General features: G+C 41.5%; 1 protein-coding gene across 6 annotated transcripts in view; it reads right to left on the bottom strand.

Moving 5' to 3' along the window:
* Window positions 1-16676, bottom strand: part of SPHKAP (SPHK1 interactor, AKAP domain containing) — a 107028-nt gene extending 90352 nt beyond the window's left edge. For 4 of the 6 annotated variants that reach the window (XM_048865129.2, XM_048865131.2, XM_048865134.2 and 1 more), the window contains exon 1: window positions 16540-16676. In XM_048865129.2, the coding sequence (XP_048721086.2) occupies window positions 16540-16571 (32 nt within the window). In that variant the 5' untranslated portion in view covers window positions 16572-16676. Of the gene's footprint in view, window positions 1-4290; window positions 4407-16539 lie in introns of all 6 variants that reach the window. The other 2 variants (XM_075132213.1, XM_048865132.2) reach the window with 2 other exon arrangements.
* Between the last annotated feature and the right edge of the window lie 281 nt (window positions 16677-16957).

The raw sequence follows: 16957 nt of genomic DNA, 5'->3' as shown, positions 1-16957 counted from the left end.
GCAAACTATTCTGGAAAGCTTGAGAGAATAGTAAGAGGCCAATATGGCTCCATACGGAGCTCTTCAATGACCTGAATCCTACAAAAAGTGGAAGCATGGACAAATTGCTAGGGAGGAGTACGAAAAATTAGCCTAAGCGTGTAGGAATCAACTCAGAAAGGCTAAGACACAAAATGAGTTACATTGAGGAAGGGCTATAAAAGGCAATAAGAAGAGGTTCTTTAAACATATAAGGACTGAGAGAAAGAAGGTCAGTGTAGGTCTAAAAAAAAAAATCAAAGAACTGATGACTGAAAGCTGAGGAGTTTAAGGCATATTTTGCTTCAGTTTTCACTAAAAGGGTTAAGGGTGACCAAATACTCAACACAATAAACATGAACAACAAGGGGGAAGGAACACAAGCCAAAATAGGGAAAAAACTGGCTAAAGAATATTTAGATAAGTTAGATATATGCAAATCAGTAGGGCCTAATGAAATTCACCCTATGCTACTTAAGGAACTATCTGAAGCAATCTAAGAACCATTAGCAATTATCTTTGAGAACCTCATGGAGGACGAGTGAGATTCCAGAGGAATGGAGAAGGGCAAACATAGTAATTGCCTTTAAAAAGAGGAACAAAAAGATCCTAGGGCATTCTAGACCAACAAGTCAAACTTTGATACCTCAAAAGATACTGAACAAATTCTTAAACAATATAGGTGTAAGCACCTAGAAGATAATAGAATTATAAGGAATAGCCCCCATGGATTTGTCAAGAACAAATCATGCCAAACCAACCTACTTTCCTTTTTGACAGGGTTACTGGCCTAGTAGATTGGGAACTGGAGTGGGGGAGGGGAGGAGTAGATGTAATATCTTGATTTTAGTAAGGCTTTTGATATAGTCCCATAGTCTCTTAAGCAAGCTAGGGAAATGTGATGTAGATAAAATTACTATAAAGTGGGTGAACAAGTGGTTGAAAGACTGTACTCAGAGTCATCAGTGGCTTGCTATCAAACTGGGAGGGTGTATCTAGTGGGGTTCCATATGGGTCAATCCCAGGTCAAGTACTAGTCAATATGGAGTAAACAGTTTGCTTACAAAATCTGCATATGATACAAACTGAGAGGGGTTGTAAGTGCTTTGACGGACAGGCTTAGACTTCAAAATGATCTTGACCAATTGGAGAATTGGTCTGAATTCAACAAGATGAATTCAATAAAGACAAGTGCAAAGAAGTATTTCACTAAGGAAGGGGAAAAACAAATGCACAACCACAAAATGGGGAGTAACTGGATAGGGGCTAGTACTGCTGAAAATGATCTGGAGGTTATAGTGGATTGTAAACTGAATGACTCAACGATGTGATGCAGCTGTGAAAAAGACTAATATCATTCTCAGGTGTATTAACAAGTCTGTCATAAGTAATACATGTGAGGTAATTGTCCTGCTTTACTTGGCAATGGTAAGGCTTCAGCTGGAGTACTGTGTCCAGTTCTGTCCAACACTTTAGGAAAGATGTTGACAAATTGGAGTCCAGAGGAGAGCTATGAAAATAACAAAACATTTAGAAAACCTGACTGTAATGGGATGTTCACCCCACATCACCCCTGAAAGGGTTAAAGTGGCTCAGAAGGGGATAATTAACCTGGTAGAGTGCACATGGAGGTAGATTTAGGCTTCACTGTCAAGCCCTAATTGAAGATGGAGCTCATCTGGGCTGGAATAGGTGGGGGCTTGTATAAAGCCAGGAAGCGAGAGAAGAAGGGGCTTGTAGCATAAAAACCTGTAGTTACTCTCTAGGCTTAGAGAAACCATAGGGAAGATCCAGAGGATGAGCAGAAGACCTAGGATCCTGGCTCAGAAGGAATGGTTCCTCTAATAGCCACTGGCATAGTAGAGGAGCATAGCTTTAAACTGGGGGACTACCAGAATATCTGGTAAACTAGTCCAGTGATGTGATTTATACCCCGGAAGGGGAAAACTATAGTAACCTGGCTAGAGGGCTAAGTACAAAGAAGGAGCATTCTAACTAACGAAGAGGCAGAACTACAACTCCAGGAGCATAAGAAGGGGGCTACAGAATGAATGGGCAACAGAAGGGGGTGTCAGACAGGGTGGAACTATTTCCCAGATGCAGCCACAAGGAGATGCCCCAGGGGTGAGTAGAGAACTCCATTACCTTGACCTAGGAGAAAACATTTTTTTAAAAAAAACTGGGCATGTTTTGTCTTGAGGAAAGAAGATTGATGGGTGGACCTGATAAGTCTTCAAATATGTTAAGTGCTGTTATAAAGAGGACAGTTGTCTTCCATGTCCATTGAAGATAGGATAAGAAGTAATGGCCTAGATTTTAGGAAGAACCTTCTAATGATAAGGGTCGTTAGCCTTATTAATAGGTTTCTAAGGGAGGCTGTGGCATTTGCATCACTAGAGGTTTTTAGAAAATAGGTTGGAGAAACACCTGTCAGAGATGGTCCAAGTTTACTTGGTCTTGCCACAGGGTAAGGGGCTAGACTTGTAGGTCTGGAAGGGACCCTAGAAGTCATCATTTCTATGATTCTATCACCTCAGTTTCCCGTCTTAGGTAAAAGATGGCATTTACACAATCCTCCCTAACCCAGAACTGTTTTTATTTATTTACTTATTTATTTGCCAGCAGTGATTCAGATGGAAGGCTGCCAGCTACTAAACTGCCAGCCTGCCTTTGCAGCATCTAAGTGTTTCTCGGAAATCTCATGTTCCTGGGTGTAGACAACTGAGAGTTTTAGCCGCTCCCAAAAATTAGTTATTGCATTAATAAATATAGGAAATTTTGGGAATAAAGGAAACTACCTGGCAGGGTCCTAGAGCTGGGCACTAGCCACACCTGAACATCTATGCCACAATTAAACAGCCCGTTAGCCCAAATCAGCTGACCTGGGCCAGACATGGGCTTTTAATTGCAGTGTAGACATACCCAGAGAGACCCGAATTCCTTTGGCCTCCTGTGATAATACATCACTTCTTAGTTTTTCAGCATCTTTTAGTAGTAATTCTAATTTTATTTTCTTTGGGTCAGACTGTGACTAGACCCTGCGCAGGTACCCAAGAGAAGGATTTAAGCCACTTTATACCCCTAGAGCAGGGGCTGACCATAGTCTTTGTTCTTTTATCCTCCTAAGGACAGAGACTGCGAGCTAGTGTTTTTGCAGACACTCCAAAGGAGTTGGATGGACATGCAAATGAGTGTATGTTACACACCTGAAGAGATGCAGCAGTGGGTGCATTCCCATGGTATGCCTAGGAGCTCTGAGATGCAATATTTCCTGTTGCTTCCAGTGGGAGGGTGCAGCTCCACAATGTAACATCACAACAGAGACCACTGGCTTTGTGCCAGTGGCTTATTTGCAACTTTAGAATATTCATACTTAAATTACTGGGTTTCATTATAAAAGTGTAATGTACAAGAGGAGAATAGTACCCCATGGGGGCTACCAAGAGAGGAATAAATGAGCTGTTGCCAGCAGTCAGCCAAAATGTATCATCAAGAGCAATCATTCACCCTTTACTATCCCATTGCTACTACTACATTCAATATGCATAATGGCCCCATCTATGTGTTTTGTTTTTTTTAAATGAATCCAAACACTATGGTATCTTGTGCTCAGAGCTTCATTTAAGCTTTATCTCTCTGACAAAAGGTTGCGAACTATCAAAATTATCATACATGTAAGTATCGAAGTATACAAAGAGGAGTAATTAAATGCCTTTTTAAAGACTTTTTTAAGCTTTGCAAAAAATCCCAATAAACAGTATTTAAGAATCACTTGTCATTTGTAAAAAGCTTTTAACATCCCTGGGATAGTTAAAAACTGTTACATGGAATTTTCAAGTTCCTATAGCTGTCTGTTCAATGGCGGGATCATAGTTTAGGGGTAGATAGTCAACAGCTGTTGTTCAACCATCCAAGGAAGTAAGGCCCTACCTCACTTAATCTTTTCTGAACCAGAACCTAACAGACAGACTACTCCTGCTGCCCTTCCAATGCTGCTGGTATCTGCTGAATTTTGTACCCTGTTTTAAAATTTAACTTTGCATGTAAAAGGGTCAATATAGTCACTCTACAGTGACAGCTGTAGATTAGATGCTGTTGAAATTACTATTCTAACACAACTCGTTTTGATCAGTCTTGACGTGTGTACTTCAATCAGAGCACAGATGGCTAGTCAAACAGATAATCTATAAATACCTTGAACAAATGTGTGGGTGTTTTTGTTATGGAGGTGGGACCCATGCATAATGTAATGGGACAACATCTAAGTCTGACCTGTACAGTGCTAAGGGCCTTCAAAAGCTATGCAGCTCCCTCCACTTCTATTGATTTCACTGGGAATTGAGGGTGCTGACCACCTCCCCTCAATCTGGTCTGGAGGCTGATATGATCTATAAAGCAAATGAGTAAAAGATATACTGCTAGTTTTATGCACTTTAAAAAAAAAAAAAAAGCAAAGTTCACTAAGCACCTGTTTTATTTTCAGATCTCACATGCCATCACTTCCTCAAATGCAATAATTCTATTCAAAATCAGGAAGCCTTTATTGTGGGCATTAATGATGTTCAACCTTATTTGTAAAACAGGATTTAAAAAAAAAACTACTGGAGAACACCCCCCACTTAACTGCAAGTTACACTGAAAAACATGCTGTATCCTTGGAAATCTCCTCCTATCTTTTATTTGGTGATGATTCCTAAAATAAGGATAACCATGTTTACATACATAGGGCCTGATTCTGATATAAATCAGAAGCAGCTGTCAAGGGCCTAATGGGGTTATACCAGTGTAAAACTGGTTGAAGGGAGACCAGATTCAATAAGTGCTTGAGCAATCACTACCAGGAAGTGACTTTGTTTTAAGCTTTCCTGTCTAACCGTGGGCTTCACAAAACACCAGTGCTGTCACTGAGAGATGGGAAGAGTTAAAAATAGGGGGGGGCATGGTGCCAGGGAGGGACTATGCAGACTTCTGTTATAAATGTAAGACCTGATCCTGCAAACACTTAGTTACATGTTTAACTTTACTCACATGAGTAGTTTAATTGAAATCAGTGGGGTTACCCACACACCTGAAGTTAAGTATATACATAAATGTTTGCAGGATCGGGGCCTAAATCCTCCCCTTCATATAGTAAAACCTCACACACAGCATGGAATTGATATAAAATGCGGATCTGTGCTCAATATTAAATAAAATAACCATAGAAAAGGAAATATGGAAAATGTAGAGGTGAAAATAATCATGTAATGATGAGCAAAGGTTGCTTACAGAAATCCTAAATGAAACTCTATTAATACTGCTACTAGAGCTACAAAAAGGCAGATGAAGCAGCAATGCCTGGTAATAATTTGTTGACCTGTCCCTCCCCAGATATCTTAAATACTGATAAAATCTTATGCCCCTGAATGTGTCTGGCTGGCATGGCATAGCGTATGGTAAATGGCCCCTTTTTTGTTAACACTTTTGAAGTGGTCTATTCTTGAGGGGCAACTTAAAACAATAATGCATCTAGCTAATTCCCCGTTCTCTTGCCTTTGCAGACTTTAGGCTCTTCAGAGTGCTTCCTTCTTTGCACAGTGCCTGGGACAATCTGTCGCTGACCTCAGTTAGACTGCTAATAGTAGCTGACACATCTGGGCCTGCTCCTGGAGTTGCTGAACATCCAAAATCCCTCCCGGCTTGACTTCAATGAATCTGGAGTCAGCGAGATTCCTATTGTATTATGGATGCATAAGGACTTCAGGATCTGGCCCAGCCATGTCTTCTCTCTTCCCCCTCCCCCACCCCAATCTCCCTGCAATGTATAGTCTAGGCTTATATCCCTACAACAATTTATACTTGGGGTGCCAAGATCTCTTTATCAGCAGGCTTCGCCTGACATAGTTTGGTGCACACTACCAAAACAAATTCGGATGACCAGTTGTTTAGAATTCTATCAGGCTTTAATTCTGCTGGATTTTAAGCAAGCTTTTTTTCCCCTCCTTTCCAGAAATAAGTACTATCCAATGCAAAATTAAGTGTGAAAACATCTCTCACAAGCTTATTGAGACTTCATTCATAACCTTCGGTAGCATTCAGTTCTCTATCACAGGTCACTATGTGGGTTGGTTTTGGCAATTCACTTAAATCTTCACAAAACAATTGGTTGAACTTCCTATCTAATTACAAGACCTAATGCTGATCTCCTGCATAGCAAATCTGTACTCAATTGATATTAAAAATGGAAGTTGACACAGTTCCTGTTTTGCTAAATTCTCTGTATAATGTAATGCAATTTGCTACATTCAGAGCATCAATGTGATTTATCAGTGGGACAGAAGGCTGTTCTAGACCAGTGGTTTTCAAACTTCTTTTCTGGCAACCCAGTTGAAGAAAATTGTTGAGAGGTTTGGGGTGCAGGCAGGGGCTCCAGGTTTGGTGGGGGGTCTGGGGCAGGGGATTGGGGCACCGACTTACCTCAGGCGGCTCCCAGGCAGCAGCGCAGCGGGGGTGCTAAGGCAGGCTTTTTGCCTGTCCTGGCAGTGCAGACCAAGCTGTGTCCTCCACGGAAGTGGCCAGCAGCAGGTCTGGCTCCTAGGTGGAGGCACACAAGCAGCTTCATGTGTCTCTCACCTGCAGGCACTGCCCCCCCCCAGCTCAAGCTAGTGCTTGGGGCGGGGGCAGCACGCAGAGCCCCCCGTGCCTAGGAGCCAGACCTGCTGATGGCTGCTTCTGGGGTGCAGCACAGTGTCAGAACAGGTAGGGACTAGTCTGCCTTAGCCACGCAGCACCACTGCCGGGATTTTTTACAGCCTGGTTAGTGGTGCTGACCAGAGCCACCGTGACCCAGTGCCTTACATTCACTGTGACCCGCAGTTTGAAAACCACTCTTCTAGAAAATGTTATCTGCTAAATTTATTCTTTGTTCCATCCAGTTCTGGATCTTGGTCCCTTTATTAAAAGACAGAAAATATGTTTTTGACTCTTAAGTTATCAGAAATAGTGCCTGAATTGACTATGGTTTAACACACAATTTTACTAGCTTTCAAATTTTAAAAGCTGATTTACACAGTACACTTATAGGGAAGTCTTCATTGTCACAGAATGACAGTAACATCTGTAGAGAGGTTCACCGTGATTGAAATTGCAAACCACTTTAATGCTACTCCAGTCACTATATCCGGTTACACTGGAATCAACTTTAGGGCATGTATATGGTAAGAAAATATCCTATACACTAATAATTTTACATCAGTTAAGTTACTGATAACATATTCCAATTTCTGTACACAAGGCTTCATCACCTTTCTCTTACAGGTTTCAGAGGAACAGCCGTGTTAGTCTGTATTTGCAAAAAGAAAAGGAGTACTTGTGGCACCTTAGAGACTAACCAATTTATTTGAGCATGAGCTTTTGTGAGCTACAGCTCACTTCATCAGTGAGCTGTAGCTTACGAAAGCTCATGCTCAAATAAATTGGTTAGTCTCTAAGGTGCCACAAGTACTCCTTTTCTTTTTGCAAATACAGACTAACCAATTTATTTGAGCATGAGCTTTCGTAAGCTACAGCTCACTGATGAAGTGAGCTGTAGCTCACAAAAGCTCATGCTCAAATAAATTGGTTAGTCTCTAAGGTGCCACAAGTACTCCTTTTCTTTCTCTTACAGTGGCATAAAGTCAGCAATAACTTTACTGAAGTAAATGGAATCTCACAAATATAAAACTGGTGAGAGATCTAAATCCTTAACAGAAGATGCTATTGGGGGGGAGGGGGAAGAGACAGTAAGTCAAGTTACTTATGGTAAATAAAACCACCTATTCTGATCAGGTACAACCTTAAAAGTTGAGCACACAGAGCAACTAACACACACTGAATCTAACTCTGTTACAAATCTAAAGCTGGTGGAAGATTATCTGTAAGATTTTGTTTGTGTTACACTTAATTAAGCAATAGCCACTAATCTTGATTCCACAAAAAGCCAAATTCCATGGGTGCAATTCCCACTGAACATGTAACAGCACATTTGGCCCTAAGGAAGGACAACCTGACTCTCAAGCAGTAGATGGATGCCTTCCATAGTATTTGATTACGAACTGACGTGAGCTGATATGATTTCTGATCTAAGGGAATGATAAAGTAAAATGGTCTAAATTGAGCCTTTGCATCTAATTTATATTCAGAAGTTCCAACTGCTCTAATGAGACTGTTTCTATGACCACATGCAGATCTGCTCCTAAACTATACTAAGCTGTTAGCTAAATTGTATAGGAACAATCTGTGATCATTTTGACGCTAAAGACTATATTCTGTCATCACTTGCTCATAGAAAATCTCTCTTAAAAATTTACATGAGACTGGTACTTTCAGTTCCTCTGTAGGAATGAAGCTCTATTTCCCTTCTGATATCCTAGAGAAACACGAATTCAATCATTTTCATTGCTGACAATATGAAGTTAACTATTCATTGATCAAAAATCTGTGGTGCTTTCTAAAGCAAACAAGGCTCTAAAATCACTTCTGAAAAACTTTTACTCCCCTTGTTAGGGCAGCTCAGTACTATTAATCCCTTTGGTAGCATAGTATCATTCAGTCATGTGATCATCTTAGCTTTGTTTACACCAGACCACATGTATCCAGAGCAAGAGCCCAGCAATCCTGGCTTTTCTTCCCTAGTGCTTTGCTTGTATCAGGGCTCCTCTTTTTCTAATGATCGATCCTCTATTGCCTTGCTGTTTGTTTCATACCAGAGCAAAGTTGGCGTGAAAACACTAGCAGCCTGATTTGATGGTGACTTACATTCATTTTGCACAGATATACAAGACTACAGAGGGCAGGAGGCAATCGGGAACTGGGCCAACAAACCATTGGTAAGAGCGATCCTCCGTTTCTCTCCTAAAAACACTAAAATTCACTGTTCCTAACTGTACAGATCACTAAACCCAACGGTACATAGTCAAATCACTGAGATCTTAACTTTCATAATAAAGATTTTGGGTAAAATTCAGTGTCCTCCTCAAAGGCCCAGTAGCAGTAGAAAAAGTCGTTTCTGTGGCATAACGAGAGGTGTGCATGGAGCTCTACTTCATGGAACCCAGCTGAAAGTGAACTTTCTCGGTAGTATGCACAGGATGAATTGGGAGCAGCTCAAGGTGAAGGGTGAGCTAAAGATCCTCACTTTCTCTCCTCATGCCAGAGCATGAGCTTGTTCTGATAACTGAAGAGTTATTCCAGCCACTAGGCTGCAGTATATTTCATGGAGCAGCTGTGAAACTGTTTTTTGTGCTTGGTTGGTGGGTATTTGCCCTTTTTCTCACCCCTCATACCTGAGCCCAGCCTGGCTATTCAGGCTGATTTCTGGGCAAAGGATCGCTTTCATACCTTAGAGGAATGACTCAGCTACTCAGTGAATTACAAGAACACTATTATACTCTAAGGGAGAAATTATGTGTATATATAAAAGACTAATGTCAACCAGAATTCTTAGGTAGTAAGAGGTTATGGGGAAATCAAGTGGGAGTTTTGTCTGCACAAGAATTACAGGGTCAGAACCTAGAGCCCAATTTTTCTTTCTTCCTTCTGTTCTGTGGTACTTACACAAGTAGTCCCATTGCACTCTTCAATTGCCAAGTAATAACAAGAACTCCTGACTATAATTCACTGCTTACCTGTGAAATGCCCTGTTAATATACCAAATAGTGAGCATCAGCTTGAAACACTTTGACAGCCATTTTAGGGTTTCTGTGCAGTATTTGGGAGCCCCTGGGAGCAGGCATCCCAGCCTGAGTTGACTGACTTGGGTTAGTGGGGCTAGTGCTCTAACATTAGCGGTGTAGCCAGGGCTTTGAAGTTGCAGCCTGGGCTGCGAAGCCTGTGGGTGATGGGGTGGTGGTTCAGAGCCTGAGCTCCAGCCTAAGTCACAACTTCAAAGTTTTGTGTAAATCGCTATTGTCAGAGCACGAGCATGAGCCCCCGCTAGCAGAAGTCTAGCCACCAGCCTGGGAGGCTCGCTCTGGCGGGCTCAAAATGCTATGTAGATGTGACCTTAATGACTAACACATTTCTTCCTTTCTTTTTTGAATTTTTAGCTAGATGAAATGGAGCGGGGCAGGGAGAGAAATGCCTCCGTTAGCAAGGTCCTCCTCAGGCCAGATCCCAATATCCTTATTCACAACAAGTACTACCTTACTCCATGACTAACCCTCACTCCCTGACCCCCCAACTTCAGGGGACTCTAGCTGTGGACTAACTTGGCGCTCAGTGGGGGAGGGTATTGGAATCTGGCCTCTTTTAAAAAATACATTCTTCTAATGACAGTCTTTTTTTTTTAATAGTCAAACTCTTGTACAGATTACGATTAGTCCCTATGTAAAATACACTGTATTCTAAGCACCCTATCCTAAGATGCTCACAGGTCATGTCTCCCAAGAGTGAAAAACAGCCATTTTATTCGGTTACAAATATAAATATCTTTAGACTACATAATATGTAGACTCCATTTCCATTACTTTAAACCAAAACAAGCTGCTGATAGAATGCAAACCCATGCCTTAGTATTGTTTAACGTTTAACAACCCCCGGAACACACACTGGATGGCTTGAGTAATTTCTGTAACCAGGGCTGTGCTACTCTAAAATGCTAATCAATTTCACATCCAGTAGATTGCAACTTCACACACACTACTGGCATAGTTCAAACATGGTACTTGCTTTTGAAAACAAATGAACAACACTGCATTGAATTTCACTTGATTTATATTGTGTGTGTGTGTAAAAGCTCATAATTACCACAGTATATAATGTGAGGTAAAGACTACATGACCTTTTAATCTAACTCCTTTTAACAAATACATTGTTACAATTTTGTAGTTCTTGATAATCTAAGACACCACTTTTTATGGGCTGGGGGAGGGCTGTGTTGTATTTCAGAGTTCTTTTCAGATTGCAAGCTTTCTATCCAGATGTTACTAGCAGAGCAGTCTTTTCCTTTAATAAACATTAGAACAATTTATTCGGAAGAGGTAAACAACATCGGTAGAACAATTAACTTTCTTACATTAGCACTAAGAGGGTGGCACATCTACAAGCCAATAGTAGCATAAAACTGTCGGTGTATGTACAAGCTGATTTTTTAGGCATGTTAGACCATTTCCCCACTAATCTGATGTCTTTCCACTAGGAACTGAAATAGCACAGACCATGTAAAATTGAAAGAGATTAAGACCATTCTGAATACACTGCAGAACTGTTTAGTCTATTCTAATATAAAATTTCCCTCTGATCTTCTGTGCAACTACTCTATACGCAACCTATGAAGATTGTTTCATTGGTAGTGTAAAAATAAAGAAGCTGGCTTACATTTAAAGTCATAATTATGACTAAAAATTTCAAAAAGTGCATCTTCAAAGCATGTGCACATTCTGTGTCTGCTCAATGCCTGGAACATTCTTTGACTTCAATGGGAGTCCCATGAATGGGGTGAAAGTCATGCTTCTGTAGAGGGCCAGCACAGTTACACTTGCATTTTCCAGACTTAAGTGGAGCACACAGGCCCTGTGCTGACTCTCTGCATGGAGAATTTCACTGATTAACCAGTTAAAGGATTGAGCCCACTAGCTAACTAATCCCCACAACACCCTTGTGACAGATGCATGTTATAACCTAAGTGCTTCTGTTCTCCATGGATATGTGGTCATCCAAGTACATGCAGTATAAAGTGTGCTCAGTTCAATGATCTCAACTGTCCTGCAAGTTTTTAAATAAATAAAAACTAGTAGAAAATAACTCTAAACAAAAACTGTTGGAATAGTCCCCTACTAGCCAGTGTAAATGCATGAGTGGGCTTGGGCACACCCAAGCTTTACTTAACCCCTATTTTGAAGACTTGTGGGACAGCTTAAGCATGCACAGGTCTTGTGCTGTCTCTCTGAACAGTAGTGAATTTCACCAGCTGGGAATTTACTTGCTTAAGAACTACAGCAGCTGGTTCTAAATGACTTTACCACAAGGTGTGTGTGTGGTTTTTCTCTTTTTAAAGTATATTTCTTAACTCCTGAATCCAAATGAAGTTTTATCAAGCATTTAAAAGGATGAATCTTTATTCTTTTTCAATCACTAGATAGAAACAGGGGGATGAAAATTAGAATCCCTTTAAGAAGAGTTTATTAGATGACCAAAAAGCCATGATTCCATAATCAAGCAAGAGAACAAATCTGGCTAAAAGCCCATCCAGGTTCAGTGGTGAAATGAAGGCAGTAAGTGGGGGTGGGGGGGAGGAAGCAACCTGTAAGGGGTGAGGTGGGGTAGGGGGGAATGAAACTGACAGTAAGCAATCTAAATTAGAAATGAAATGAAAAATTGCTAAGAGAATCTAAAGACCTTATGGGGTGGGAGGAATTAAGGAATTCCCCCCCCCCCCCCATGTTAGGAACAAAAGAGATTCTATCACAGTATAGGCGCAATAGTAGATGGAGATGGTAAAACTGTTAATGATGCAGAAAAGACCTAGTGTTCTGCATTTGGAAAGAAACAAGATGAAAGACTTGTGTCACATTAGGATGATGAAGTACCTTCCAGTCCAGTAGTAAACAAGGATGATGTTAAACAGTATCTACCAGGGATAAGCATTTTTAAATCAGCAGCCCTGGATAAGGCGCATCCAAGAATTCAAAAAGAGCTGGTGTAGGAGATCGCTGGCATAGTGATGTTCATATTTATTAAATCTTGGAATACTGGGGAAATTCTAGAAGACTGTTTGTTGTTTTGAGATAGGTTAGGTGAAATGACCCAGATAACCACAGAGTAACGAGCTTGATCTCAACATTGGGTAAAATAATGGAATAGCTGTTAGGAGTATAATTTAAATCTCATACCCTTTCATTCTTTAATGTTTGGCAACATGATTTTATTATTATTTTGACTTTTTGGTTAATAACAATAACTGCATTGGTGTAATAAACTTAAACTTTTGTAAGGTCTTTGACTTAGTACCAAATGGTGTTCTGATTGAAAACATTAGAACCGTACAGCATCAAAGCACACATTAAATGGTTTAAGTAGTGGCTAACTGTTTTCAAGTAGTTATTAATGTGGAATCCTCTTTGAATGGGGGTGTTTCTAGTAGGGCTCCAAAGGATCAGTACTAAAGCCAATACTAATCAACACTTATATCAATTACCTGATAGTAAATATAAAATTTCTGGATGACACAAACTTGGCAAAATAATGACAAGGCAGCCATACAAAGCTATTTTGATCACTTGGTAAGATGGGGGGGGGCATTCAAACAATGAGTTTTAATACAACCAAATGCAAGGTCATACCTCTATGAACAAGGGGTGCTCACAATGCTTACAGAATGGGGAACTACATCCTGGAAAGCAGTGATTCTCAAAAAAACTCTAGCGATCATAGTAGAAAAGGAAATGAACATGAGCTCCCTGTGTGGTGCTGGCTGTAGCTAAAAGGTCTAATAATGCATTCCTTGTACGTATAAACAGGGCAGTAGTGAGCTGGAGTAGAGTGGTGAAAATCACCTCTGCATATGGTACTAGTGATACTGGAGTTGTATGCAGCATTACAATATCAATGTCAAAATTTTAAAGAAGTTGTTGGAAAAACTGGAGAGGGGGCAGAAAAGAGCCACAGCTGACTTCAGGGCTGGAGAAAATCTCTTTAGCATGAGAGACTTAAAGCTCAATCTGCTTCAACAAAAAGATTCAAGAGGTGACTCATTTATGGTGTATAAGTACCTTCACAGGCAGAATATACTGGGTACTGAAAGGCATAACAAGATCCAATGGTTGGAAGCTGAAGCCAGACAAATTCAAATTGGAAATTAAACACAACTTTTTTTTTTTAAGTAGTGAGGGTGACTAACCTTTAGAGCAACCTACCACGGGAAGTAAGTGGTAGATTCTACATCTTAGTCTTCAGATCAAAACTGGATTCCTTTCTGGAAGATATGCTTTAGTTAAACATAAGTTAATAGGCTCAATACAGGGGTAACTGGTGAAATGTAATGGCCTCTGACACGCAAGAGGTCAGAGTAGCTGATCTAATGGTCCTTCTGGCCATTAGAATGAATCCCTTTCAATTTAAGACAGATTTTGGTTATGAGGGTAGACTGTAAAAACAGCTCTCTAGTCAATGTTTGAAAACTATATAGATTTTTTTTTTAAGTTCACTTGTGTATTTTAGGATCTGATCCTGCAACTGCATCCTGATGGAGGAGAGGAAGGGCTATCTTCAGGGCAGCCAAGTCACAAGCTTAACAACATGCAGTAGGGATGCTACCCACAAGGTTGGGGGAGGGGAGACTGAATAATTGCCAGGAAATGTTATGTTGCCAAGCAAAGCAGCACCCTTCTTTTGGGGTTTCTTATAAGAAACACATGAGCAAGTTTTCTTCAGTCTTCTCTACTAAAATAAAGGCAAAAGCCCTTATCTTGCAACTACTATTCACTAAGTGTTCCCATTAAAGCCACTGGAAGCTGAGATAACTCTGCACCTTCCACATGTCAGTTATCACTATGTATTTTCCCTCTTTTTAACCGCAGGCATGCTTAACATCAGCATTAATTTTAGTTCTGTTTAGAGTGCCTTACTAGAGGCCAAAAAAAACCCCATTGTATCCACTGCTAAAACATAAGATGCCTTGATCTCTAGTAGTAAACAATATCTGTTGTCAAGAATCAAAAGTAAACTGCATTTTGAAGATTACTCTGAGAAGCCTGTTGTAACAACCCTTAATATTTTCCTTTTGGCATCAATTTTCTCTTAAAAAGGAAATTCTCTCATTTACACGATCAGCTGTTCAAAAATGCCTTATCTACATCTAACACGGCTGCTACTCTGAAACCTATAGAACTGAGACAGCCAAGAAGGGTGTACTTGCATTTTGCTCTATTACTATAAAATGAGTGCGGTTGACACACACAGGCTGTCCGGTGAGAAGGGATGAAAAAGCCTCAAGGATATTTTTTTTTAATTGCTTTCCTGAAAAACCAATAACCTTATTCGGATTGGTTTTTAATGTTTATTTTCTGTTCAGTGTTTAAGCCCCCTAAATGTTTTTTTTATTTCTAATGTTTTAACTTAAATCCAAAACTACCACATTCACAGCTTTTTTTAAAAGCCCTTTATCTTGCTGATCTCTAGATTTTATTTTTGCATATACACAAATGTATTCAGAAAAATGTAAAAGTACATTCCATCACATGCTAAGTACAGTGTTAAAATACAATTTAATAACAGTTTTGCATACAGTGATTTCTACCCATATTCTGCTCTTCCTAAATTATGCATTATCTGGTCTATTTCTTTAAAACTCTAGACACCACTGTTTTACTTCAACAGTTTTCACAATATATGAAATGATTATTTGTTCAAAAAAGCATACTTCTCTTCTGCAGTGCCTCTCTGACTGATGTGTACTAGTGAAATAAATGCAGACCGCTCCAAATCTGAGAGAATATTACTAGCTTAAAAAACAAATCCGCAAATGTAACTACTGCTGCTTCACATAGTTACACTTAGCACATTCATATGCACAATTCATATTCACTGCTATATGCTACACCTTTTATTTACTGTTTTTGCCCCAACCTGTTATTTTCTTAATCAGCATGAAAGCCATGATAAGATCTGCCATTTCATTTTTATAGCACTTAGTTTTACACTACTGCTACAGAAATGATATTGTGCCAAAGCGAAATCAACACTATATTACAAGGGGCTGAACATCATGTTCTAAGAGAGAGAATCTGCTGGATGCAGATATTAAAAGTAAACAACTGCTAGTTAAACAATCCTACATCTCACTGAACATTTAGGATGAAATGTAATTTTCTAATGTCCCACTTTTCATTTATCAGAAATCCCACTTTCTCTACTGCCCAGCAAGATTTTTCTCTACTACAAAGCCATCCTAATACCCTATCCTTGCTTTAGAGCTGTTAATTTTCAAGATCTGTATCACTATTTTTACAGAGACAGTGTTGCTCTGGCAAAGAGGGGAGAGATTTTAAATCCCCCATGAATCAGAGTTCCCTCACGGCTTTGCTGTTAATTATTATGAAGGTTAACTAGGACCCTTCACAGCAAAAGTTTTTGCGAGGCACTGAGCACCTGCCAGCCGTTCCGCTGGGCTCTCTGGAGAAAGTCACCCGAGGGAGGGTGGCTACAGGTTCCTATGAGCTTAGCCCCCTTCGTGCTAGGGGTCAGGAAGCTCCACAAGCCAAGGGGGCTGCGTGTTGGGCAGTACTTAACTGGGCAGCTGGCAGCCCCGAGCTCCCCGCTCCTTCTCCTCGTTCGCTGTCTCACTAGCCTGCTCCCAGTCCCCTTGCCCCGGCAGCCCGTTTACAGCGGCGCGCCCGGAGCGCTTCGCTCCACAGTCCGCAGGCAGGAGGGGAGTCTGCGCCCCAAATCGCCGGCCAGAGCTCCCCCTCCGCAGCCGGCTCGCTCCTCGCCCCAGGGGCGTTGGCAGGTGTCCGGCGAGCAGAGCCAGGGGCCCGCGGTCCCACCCGGGGGCAGCCCGGCTCCTACCTGGGAACGGTCAGCAGAGAATGGCCGGCCATGGCGAGGAGACGAGCCCCCGGCTCTGGCGGTGTCAGGGGAAGAGCGAGGGCGCAGGGCGCTCCGCCGCTGCCATCGCACCGCTCCAGGCCGGCTACGCGCCGCCCTCTGCCTCGCTCCTCCCCCCGCTCCCGCTCCCGCCCCCGGGAGAAGGGCGCAGGCCGGAGCCGCCGCCGCCCGCTGAGTTCGGGCCCCGGCGGCCCCCTAAATCCCGAGCCCTGGTGCCACGGAAACCGGAATCCGCCACCTGCACCCGGCTGCTCCTTGGCCCTGCTGCTGCCCCAACTTTCACGGCAAGGTCAGAGAGTCCATGGAGTTGCTCTCACTGCACCAAAAGATTCCGGACCTCCATGCCTCCTGGCATGCCAGTGCCACAAAACCTGGGCTC

This window comes from Caretta caretta, chromosome 9, assembly GCF_965140235.1.
Source record: "Caretta caretta isolate rCarCar2 chromosome 9, rCarCar1.hap1, whole genome shotgun sequence".
Taxonomy (NCBI): domain Eukaryota; kingdom Metazoa; phylum Chordata; order Testudines; family Cheloniidae; genus Caretta; species Caretta caretta.
This window is presented reverse-complemented; position numbering and strand designations above follow the sequence as displayed.